The sequence below is a fragment of the Sarcophilus harrisii genome, chromosome 2 (genome assembly GCF_902635505.1).
Source record: "Sarcophilus harrisii chromosome 2, mSarHar1.11, whole genome shotgun sequence".
NCBI lineage: Eukaryota > Metazoa > Chordata > Mammalia > Dasyuromorphia > Dasyuridae > Sarcophilus > Sarcophilus harrisii.
Window position 1 is genome coordinate 416,338,413 of NC_045427.1, and position 11,001 is coordinate 416,349,413.

The 11,001-nt window shown below is 41.2% G+C and overlaps 1 protein-coding gene across 1 annotated transcript; it reads left to right on the plus strand.

Annotated features, from left to right (window-relative positions):
* Positions 1–574: 574 nt before the first annotated feature.
* On the plus strand, positions 575–5,674 carry EIF4E1B (eukaryotic translation initiation factor 4E family member 1B). Its single transcript, XM_012552758.2, has 7 exons — positions 575–603; positions 773–873; positions 1,248–1,343; positions 3,807–3,870; positions 4,544–4,657; positions 5,156–5,295; positions 5,461–5,674. Exons 1-7 carry the CDS (start codon positions 583–585, stop codon positions 5,573–5,575), a joined length of 651 nt encoding a protein of 216 aa, XP_012408212.1. The 5' UTR covers positions 575–582; the 3' UTR covers positions 5,576–5,674.
* The last annotated feature ends 5,327 nt before the right edge of the window (positions 5,675–11,001 follow it).

Here is an 11,001-nt window from a genome sequence, read left to right on the forward strand (position 1 = left end):
TACTGTTACATGATGCCTGAGGAGACAGGTCTTTTCAAGGGAATGCAGGACACTAAAGAAGAATTAAAGAAAATATTTGATTAAGTTTTAAAGCATGGGTAGGAATTCAAAAGGTAAAGAGGTTTCAGGAAGGCAATAAGTCCCTGGATATGTTGGAGATCGATGGGATAGGGCAAACAGCAGTCCAATTTGACTGGAATATAAAATGTATAGAAAAGGAATAACATTATATTAGTGTGAAATAATAGACCTGTGCCAGCTTGTTGAGAGGGCCTTGAATATCAGGAAAATGAATTTGGTGAGCTAATGAAAATTTTCTCAGTAGAGAAGTGATTTGACTTGATTAAATATAGATTAGTCCAGCTCCCACCAGGTTAAGCTCAGCCTTGAGACCGTTTAGGTGCTTAGAGATGGGGAAGAGGAATGGAAAACAAGACTAGGGAGTCAATTCAACCTGAAACATACTACCTCAACTTTAGAGGTGAGGCAGCTAGGAGATGGTGACTGTTCCTTTAAGAACCATGCCCTCCTTTGTGGTCAGAGGATAAAAGGAGTCCCCTGGGCAGAGGTCTGAGGCTAAGCATGGCTACAGCTGCTCCAACTGTGAGTCTGATACCTCCCCTCCCCCCCTTCTGTGTGTTTCAATACTTCCACCTTATTTTAACTCTGACCACGGGCTTGGCAGTGGCTTGATGTTGAGGGGGACTGGAAGATAGCCCTTCATGGACCCTAACTCCCCCCATCCCCTACCTTCTCTCCCTCCTCTGGCCAGGTGCAGGATTTGCAGACTGAATCCCAAATGCTGGAGGAATCCCCAAGGGAGAGGAAGTTGTCTTTTGTGGACCGGCTAGAGAAGCATCCTCTGGAGAACAGGTACTGGCAGTACTGCCCCTAAGCACCCCCTTCAGTTTAAGAGTAAGGCTCTTTTCTTCTCTTCCTGCCCTCCTTCTCTTTGTTACTTCTGCCTCAGGCTTAGTTCCTAAAATTTAGAGCTAGAAGTGGCTTAGTCTACTGAATCATCCAGCCCAATCCTTTCATTTTACAGAAGAGGAAACCTATTTTACAGAAGAGACCCTTGAGAATTAAAGTGATTTGCCTGGGCACATATTGCATCAGTAGCAGAGCCAGGACTCTGGTCACCAAAAGCATGATACAAATTTTCCCTATTATATTTTTTCAGTACTAGATGACTGAGTTTCACTATTTTACTTCCTTTCTGTCTCTTTCCGCTTCCCCTCCCTCTTCAGGTGGGCATTATGGTTCTTCAAGAATGACAGAAACAGGACTTGGCGGGACAACCTTCATCTGGTCACCGAGTTTGATACTGTGGAGGACTTCTGGGCGTGAGTATCTGGCATTTGGTGGAAGGATTTTCAGCTGGACCCAGAGAGGGAAGAGGGGGTTGGGTGGTAAGGAAGAAATATATATTTCTACTAAAAAAATTTTCATTAGCTCCCTGTTGACTGGCCAAGCCATACTCAGTTGACAAACTCTACCAGTGAAGGAACAGTAGCTCTATCTGACCCTCTTTCTCTCACCTAAAAAATAATCTTTTCTCCACTCCACTGGGATTGCCTTTTGTGAGTGGGATCCTATATTTTTCTGGTAGAACATCTGTCAATTCTCCCTGAGACCAGTCCCTTCATAAAGATCCTTCCCAAAAGGACAACACAATCTGCCATTTGAATGTGGTTTATTTACATAAGTGTCTGATTGACTAGCTTGACCCTGGGACCTCTAGGCAGGAATATGGGGTCCTCAATACTAAGACTTGGGCTACTCTTGGCTTATATGGGCCTAAAACAAATAAGAGCCCTTGTTGCTAATGTGATCTCATCTGCTCTTGAACAGGAATCCTTCCTACAACATCCCTAAGTGGTCTTCCATCAATCTTCTTAAAGATTTCCACTGAGAGTTCCCTCCTGAAGCATCAATCACATCTCTATTTCAGGACAGCTCTGATTATTAGGAAGTTTCCTCCAACATCCAAGCAAAATATAGTTGCTTCCTCATTGCTCCTTATTCTGTCCTCTAGGGCCAAGCCGAGTTAGTTTAATCCTTCTTTTACTAGACAGCTCTTCAAATCCTTGAAGACAGCTATCATGTCTTTGCTGAGTCTGTTTATCAATGATGGGAGGTAGTATGGGGAAGCAGAAAGTGGATACTGGTCTTAGAGTCAAAAGATCAGAAGGTTTAAGGTCCCGACTTCAATATTTACAAACTTAACTAAATCAGTTAATCATGGTTAGCATAGGTAATGTGAGCTGCCTATAGTGACAGAGCGCAACTAGTTGGAGCTATAATAGTGCTAGAGCAATGAGCTTGGAATCAGAAAGACTCAATCATCTTCCTGAGTTCAAATTTGCCTTAGATACTAACTTTTGTGTGACTTGACCCGCTTTGCCTCAATTTCTCGTCTGTAAAATGAGCTGCAGAAGGAAATGGCAAACAATTACAGTATCTTTGCAAGGCCCCAAATGAGGTCCTGGAGAGTTGGACACAACCAAAACAACTTAAACAATTGTGACATGGTGAGTCCATTTGAACCAATCTGTAAAATGGGGACAACACCAATTTCTTATCTCCCTCCCAGAACAGCAGTAAAGAAAATATTCACATCTTTAGAATTTGGTTTGAAGTGTAAATAAAAAGATCCCTTTTTGTTCCTGAAGAAAAAAGTCCCTTCTAGTCTTCTCTGGTCCCAGATTTTCCTTGTGGCCTGGGGGGAAAACCGTCTGGATTTAGTCAGTGTCTGAGTTCTATTATTTTTTTTCCCCTGTGTGACATTGGTAAATATGTTACGTGGGTTGCATGGCATTTGCTGGCATTCTTTGCCTTTGTGGGTTCAGGCAGATGGGTCCCTTACTGGAAATGAACGGGAGCAATACACCAGCCTCTGTTGGCCCAGAAGTGGTTTTTGCTCCTGAACAAGCCTATACATCTAACACTGAAGACCCATAGAAGGCATCAAAGAAGAAATCCTTGTTTCACTTAATGGACTCGGATCTTCACATCTCTCAAACTTGCAAGTTCTCCAAGATTGGACGACATATATTCCTCTAGGTTGATTGCTCAGTTGAAAATTTCAGAAGAGAAAATCAATGCAGAAAAAATTAGCCAAGTGGTCTAGGCTAATTTTTTCTGCTTTGATTTTCTCTTCCAAATATTTTCCAAGTGGTCTAGGTATAATTTCAACTAGTTGAGTTCATGTTCTACATAGGAGCAACCTGGAAATGGGAAAAAAGTGATACCCCTTCTGCCTGAACAGAAAATCCAGTGACCATTTGTGAGAAAGTTAAAGGAAGAGAGCCACAAACTCACTCTTTTTTTGGTGGATGGCATGATATCCTGCTTCTTTGCAGATATCATGGTGAGGCATATGGAGAGGCTATGGGCCATATCATACTAAAAATTAAAATCTTTTCAAGGCCACCTGGTAGCCAGAACTAGAACTCTGAAGTGTCCATGGGGCATTTTCTATATAACTCAAGTTATAGCTGTAAAATTGGGTTGGGGTCCTCAAAAATAGAGACTCCAAGGTGGTCCCTTCTAGCTTTTCTCTTTTAGGCTTTAGTCCTTAGAGTTCTACACATTCATCTGGTACTTGTGGTTCTGTCATGGGACTTGATTTTCTTCGGAGCCTTCTTTTGGGTTAACATACAAAAAACAGTTTTTATATAGTAATGGGGTATTGTGGTGTCTCTCTAGAGTTTGATTTCCCATAAAATGAGGGAGTTGGGCTCTATGGCTCCTAAGATCTCTTCTAGGTCTAAAATGATATGGGACTCTAAGGTTTATTTTCCCAGGATTTACAGCCACATCCAAATGGCCAGCAAACTGACCTCGGGCTGTGACTATGCCCTTTTCAAGGTAATATTCTCTATCCAATCCCCACTGAGCCTTCCACCTGAGAGAGACTGGGGAGGGAGAGGGGAAGAAACTTTACCTGGCAGAATTAGCATCACCTGGATACATTGTAGTGGAGTAGGAAGAACGATCCATTTGATTGTGGTGGAGGAGGATGAACGATCCATTTGATTGTGGTGGAGTAGGAAGAATGATCCACTTGATTGTGGAAAACCCAAGTTAGAATTAACTTTCTGTGTGAACATGGGTGAATTTCTCCCCCTTTCTGGGTCTGTTTCCTCACCTATGAAATAAAGAGGCTAAATTAGATTTTAAAGATTCCCTTTAGCTCTAAATCCTATAAAGCTAGATGTCAAAGCTTGGCTAAGTCTAGCTTCCCTTTCCCTAGGGAAAGGCCTGGGGTAGTTGGGGGTGGAAATAGAGATATTCTTGGGATGGTTTGCCATGTTGGCCCTAGAGAGCTTTTTCCCTGCTGGAGAGTACCAAGTCTGGGATGAGGCACAGAATTTTGCTTTCTTCTGTGGGGAGGAAGTCTTCTCTATTTTGAGTTGCTAAGTGGCAGCAGGAGTCTCTGACTTCTAGCAGAAAGTAGAATGCTATTAGCACAGGTGGAGATAAACTAAATGATTTCTTACCTTCCTGCCCTCTGTGCTAACCCCTCTTATTTCTCCCCCAGGATGGCATTGAGCCTATGTGGGAAGATAGCAGGAATAAGCATGGTGGCCGCTGGTTGGTCAGCCTGGCCAAGCAACAGCGCCAAAGCAACCTCGACCGGCTCTGGCTAGAGACAGTCAGTATGGGATTGAGGGAGGAAGGGAGGGAAAGAACATCTCTCTTATAGATATCCTGTATCCACCCCAACAAGTTATACTCATATTCATCCAGCTACTCCTGAAAGTGAGGATATGGGATGGGACTCTCCCTGGCCCAGTCTAACCTGGAAAATTTTTTATTTGAAATTAGAACTCTAATCTGAAACTGCAAGTCACAAAAAAAAAAAAAAAAAAAAAAAAAAAGTGACTTGCTAAAAAAAAAAGTCACTATTTATAATGACTCTAAAACAGATTCTTTGCTTTCCTTCTCTGCAGTTCTCTTTTGTAAAATGAGAGGACTAGATCAATCACTAATCACTCTACCTCTCACCAGGAGCTGGGAAGGGGATTCTCCTTGAGGATATCCATAGCTTTTAGGAGGGGGCAGGTCTACTAGGGTCTAACTTCAGAGCAGGATGTTAGGCCCAGGGTTGGCCATCAGGGCTAAATATATCATTTTATTTTTCTGGGGCCAGCTTCTTTGCCTGATTGGAGAGGCCTTTGAGGAATACAGTGAGGAGGTGTGTGGGGCTGTGGTCAATCTTCGCACCAAGGGGGATAAGATAGCCATCTGGACCAGTGAGGCTGAGAACCAGCCAGCTGTCACCTTTATTGGGTAAACATGTTGGGGGGAGGGGAGAGGGAATTGCAAAGGTTTTCCATGTGGAATTTATAGCCTTGGGAAGTGGAGAGAGGAACAGAAAATGATGAGCCTGGAGGGAGGGAGGAAGATACTGGGAATGCATGGGTGGGAAACTTAGTATTTCCTTATACCCCCTAGACGTGTCTACAAGGAGAGGTTGGGGCTCTCCCCGAAGGTTGTTATTGGCTACCAGGCCCATGCAGATACAGCCACCAAGAGCAACTCTTTCACCAAGAACAAATTTGTTATTTGAGGTCCTGGTACAGATACCAGTTCTTTCCAACTCAGGATTAAAATGGTGTCTGGGCTGCCATCCCTCATTTCACCTGAAAATAAAAACAAATACAAATCACTAGGGTGTGAACCTATTTATTGAGCAGTTCAGACTTGATGATACTTCTAATGAAGTATCAAAGGGGAAAATTGTGGAACAAAGGAACAAAACTTATGTAGTGTGAGTTTAGGGCAACTATTCTCTTACTCCTTTTTAATACTTATAAGTAACCACAGAAGTCAAACCAATGGAACCTGCAGGGTTGTGCTTTTTTTTTTATCTCAAATGATGGGCCTAACAATAAGGGAAAATGCCCCTGCCCAAAACAGCCCTGATCTTGGGTGACTCCAAGAGACATTTTCTCTCCTTTTCCTCCCCCCATCCCTAACCTGTCCCTATTAAATAAGGAAACAGGTTATCTGCCTCAACAGTTAGGTTCCTTTTGGTGCCTATCTTAAAGCATGTAAAAACTTATAGATAATAGGTTATCTATTATAACTATTATAGATAATAATTAACATTTATGTTGCACTTAAGTGCTGGGGATACAAATAAACAGACAGTTCCTGTCTTCAAGGAACTTACAAACTAATGGGGAAAGACTATCCGCAAAAGGAAACTGAAATTTGAAGGGGTTAAGTACGCACCTCAGGGGCCTGCTAAAGGGTTCAAGAAAAGTCCAGAAGCAGTGTGGTTAGTAGGAAAAGAGAAGAAAAATTGTGTTGATCTCCTGGAGCCCCTGTCCTGCTTCTGTTGAGGGTCTGATCAGAGGGATATAAATATTAGAGAGATTCGATCTTGCAGCATGGTGAAAATTTCCAATGATGAGTTTTCCTAGGGAAGAGAGGAAGGCATGATGGCTCCAGAGAAGTACAAAAACTGATAGGAAATGGAGGGGAGGGGCGACTATCCTTTTCATTACAATTATCCCATGTAAGCCACAATAATACTGCAACATGGATGTTATCTCAATTTTTCAGATGAGTAAACTGTGGCAAACTGGTTGAAAGACTAAACTAGAGTTACTCTCACTAACCCATGTGGGTAGTAAATATTTGAGGCTAAATTTAAACTTTGGTCGTCTTAACTCCAGACCTGGTGCCCTACACAATGTACTACTTAGCTGATACATCCATACACACAGTGTACTCTTGGGTGTATTGTGCATTTATACATACCCACATACATGGTGTGTGTGTATCTATCTATCTATATATCTATATATATGCAGGTATACAAAAATGGGTATATGTCGTGTGTGTGTGTGTCTCTGTTCTGTAGAGTTGCTAGCTACTCTGCAGACAATTATCCCCAGCCATCATCAGCTGAAACTAGTTTAATTTTTATCTTCTTTAAAAAAGTGTTAGAAGGTGTTTGGCTTTGTGGTTCGTGGGCTTAAAAGATTTAAAGGAGAGACTGACTGGGGTAGGGAAGAGAAAGCTGGCAAGAAGAGGCAGCTGGGCACACAGGAAACAGAACCTTGGGCCTAGAGCCCTTGGATTTAAATCTAGAGGGTGACTCTGGACAAGTCATTTGACCTCTGTGTTAGTTTCATTTTCTACTTGATCCATATCTGGCCACTGGACCCACATGGCCCTGCTCAGCCCTCCCTCACTTAAATCCAATTTGCTTGCACGTCATCATGGCATCATCTCCCTGATGTCATGGTCTTCTTCGAAAAAGGACAACAAACCACAAAAACCAACTGTAAAAAAAGGATAAACTAGCATCTAACTCCCTGGGTTGTTAAGAGAGACTGAGTTAAGGTTTGTAAAGCACATAGTAGGCATAATGTGAATATTAGCTATTCTCATCATTTAGGTCTTCTCACTAACACTGGCTGTGTGATCCTGGGTCAGTACCCTCAGGCGATTCTCTAAGACAATTCCCTACAGATTAAATCACAGTTCTAGTGTGTCATCGAGAATTTTAAATGAAAACAGTTAATACAACAAAATGGGGGTCTTTAATCTGGGTAGAAGAGTCACAGCTTGTGGTGCAGCAGAACAGGGGCTGAGATACCCCAGAGGGGGCCAGGAACAGGGTTTATATAGAGCCCCAAGGCAGAGAGAATGACTAGGTTGTCTGTGGAAGGGGTTAGGGATCTCATAGTGTAGGTCGTTTTGCATAATAAGCAAAAGACTGTAAAGAAAGCTTGGGAGTCTCTGGAGGGGAGAGTTGGCAAGATCCACAAACTAAGCTGAGCCTGGGAGGGACAGTGTCTGGTCGCTTGAAGCAAACAGTTTAGAGGGCTCAGAATAGACACCAGAGCAGCTTCAGTCAATTTAGTTAACCCTATTCATCAAGTGAAAAAGCAAAAATAAATTAAAATGTAAACAATTAAGGTTGCCAGGGATATTATAGACTTAGGACAACTAGGGCTCAAATTCCCTCCAACATACTAGATATATGAAATTAGGCAAGTCATTTAAGAAATGTGTTTCAGTCTCTACTGGGCTTATACCCCAAAGAGATACTAAAAAAGGGAAAGGGACCTGTATGTGCCAAAATGTTTGTGGCAGCCCTGTTTGTAGTGGCCAGAAGCTGGAAAATGAATGGATGCCCATCAATTGGAGAATGGTTGAGTAAATTGTGGTATATGAATGTTATGGAATATTATTGTTCTGTAAGAAATGACCAACAGGATGATTTCAGAAAGGCCTGGAGAGACTTACACGAACTGATGCTGAGTGAAATGAGCAGGACCAGGAGATCATTATATACCTCAACAACGATACTGTATGAGGATGTATTCTGAAGGAAGTGGATTTCTTCAACAAAGACAAGATCTAACTTAGTTTCAATTGATCAAGGATGGACAGAAGCAGCTACACCCAAAGAAAGAACACTAGGAAATGAATGTAAACTGCTTGCATTTTTGTTCTTCTTCCCAGGTTATTTATACCTTCTAAATCCAATTCTCCCTGAGCAACAAGAAAACTGTTCGATTCTGCACACATACATTGTATCCAAGATCTACTGTAATCTATTTAACATGTATAGGACTGCTTGCCATCTTGGGGAGAGGGTGGAGGGAGGGAGGGGAAAAATCGGAACAGAAGTGAGTGCAAGAGATAATGTTGTAAAAAATTACCCTGGCATGGGTTCTGTCAATAAAAAGTTATTTAATTTAAAAAAAATAAAAAAAAGAAATGTTTTTCAGTGTCCTCATTTGTAAAACAGGAGAATTGGATGGCTTCTGATATTCTTTTCAGCTCTAAATCTATTGTCCTATGATCTTTCCCAGAAAGAAGGAAAATGTCACTTGCCCTGAGGTTGCACACTGATTTCATGTAAGCTCCTTACTGGAAAACTATTTGTTTTGATCTGCTACCCTCCAGTTGCCTCAGCTCATTTTCCTGGGATGGCATCTTGGATACCTAGAGGGGATTCATTATAGGGGACTGGTTGATGTCTAAGGTATCCTCCAGTTCCTTCTGGCTGTAATCTTCCTTTGTGCTTACCTCCTGAGTAGGGATGGCTTGAATATTTGAGCAAACTTGAAAGCAGTAATATTTCTGTTGAACTTTTTTCCTTTGACTCCTTTGCAGGATTTTCGAACAAGTTCCTGTCCAACATTATTGTGAAATTTATTTATACCAGTGCCAGATTTAGTGTTGGAAAGAGGGAAGGACAATCCTGCCTGAGAAACTTATTAGCAGTATAATTTTGGGCAAATTATGTAACTTTTCTAAGCTTTAGTTACTCATCTATAAACTAGAGATAATAGTACCACCTCCTGAATTTGTTGGGAGAATAAAATATAATATTTGTAAAGCACAATGAAACTATTAGCTATAATATAATAATATGAATATAATGCAAAATATAACAATAATATAAAAATTTTATTGTTGTTAAGCTCTAGTTAGTCTGATTTTCCTGTCTGTACAATATCTTCTAGGTCCAAGGCCGCACCCTGTGTTTAGTTATGAGGGCCTATTCTCTTGGGTGACAGCAGTTATGACCCCCTGGAATGAATGGCTTGATCTAATATGTTTCAGATGGGAAATCAACACAATTTAGCAGAGACATGGGGCTGAAGCTAGTTGAGCTGGGAATCATCTGCATAGGGGAGAGTTAATATAATTGCCAAGGGACTGGGTTAGGAATACAGAAAGAAGAGGGCTCAGCTAGAGGTCATACAGATAAAGGCCTGGGAGGAATAAGAAAGCATGCAATCTCTGAAGCTGAGGTGGGGAAGAATGCTGGGGTAGGAGGGACCAGTGATATCAAAAGCTATAGATATGTTAAGCCCGAGGACATCTGTAACAGTTGATGGGCAATTTCTGAAGTCACTGAATTTTTTAAGATTGCAAGGGATTGAGAGTATAGGTAGGTGGGTAGAAGGAAGTAGTGTAGATAAGTTATTTAAGAATTTTATCAGATTTGGGATAGTAGCTAGATTGGGAACAAGGGATTTTTTTTTTTTTTTTTCTTTTTTAGGTCTTGTGGGACCTGAACATTTTAGAAGCTTCTTCCCAGATAAAAGAGGGGATGCCAGACCTATTTAATAAACAAGTTTTCTGTGTTCAAGGAACTCTGTCTTTTTAACATGGGAACTTTATAGGAAGGGGAGGGATTGAAAGTTTCTGAACAAGGAAGTGACACTTTTATAATGACCCACCACTGTGTGGATTTGGGGGAGGAGAAAATAATTAGGAAGAAGTGAGGAAGGTCTGTACTAAGGCATGGATGTGGGAGTGGAGAAAGGGAGTGAAAATAAAAATTTTTTTTCTCAAGCTTTTTTTTCTTTTTTTTTTTTTTATAAAGCTTTATTTTTAAAACACATGCATGGATAATTTGACATTGACTCTTGCATAGCATTGTGTTTCAGATTTTCTCCTTCTCCCCACTCCCTCCCTTTAATGGCAAGCAATTCAATATGTGTTAAACATGCTAAAATACATCTTAAATCCAATATGTATAAACATATTTATACAACTCTCTTGCTGCACAAGATAAATCAGATCAAAAAAAGAAAGAAAATAAAACGCAAGCAAACAACAACAAAAAGAGTGAGAATGTTATGTTGCGATTCACATTCAGTTCCCACAGTCCTCTCTCTGGGTGTAGATGGCTCTTCATTACAAGACCACTGGAAGTGGCTTCAATCATGTCATTGTTAGAGTCACCTTCATCAGAATTGATTGTTGTATAATATTGATGTTGTCGTGTACAATGATCTCCTGGTTCTGCTCATTTCACTCAGCATCAGTTCATGTAAGTCTCTCCAGGCCTTTCTGAAATCATCCTGTTGGCCATTTCTTACCGAACAATAATATTCCATAACATTCATATACCACAATTTATTCAGCCATTCTCCAACTGTGGGCATCCACTCAGTTTCCAGTTTCTTGCCACTACAAAGAGGGCTGCCACAAACATTTTTGCACATGTGGGTC

Excerpts from the sequence above, each read along its gene's own strand:
- EIF4E1B (XM_012552758.2), top strand. The coding sequence starts at position 583 with ATGGCTACAGCTGCTCCAACT. Across the intron at positions 3,871-4,543 it reads GTGACTATGCCCTTTTCAAG|GATGGCATTGAGCCTATGTG; the intron begins GTAATATTCTCT and ends TTTCTCCCCCAG. Across the intron at positions 4,658-5,155 it reads ACCGGCTCTGGCTAGAGACA|CTTCTTTGCCTGATTGGAGA; the intron begins GTCAGTATGGGA and ends TTCTGGGGCCAG.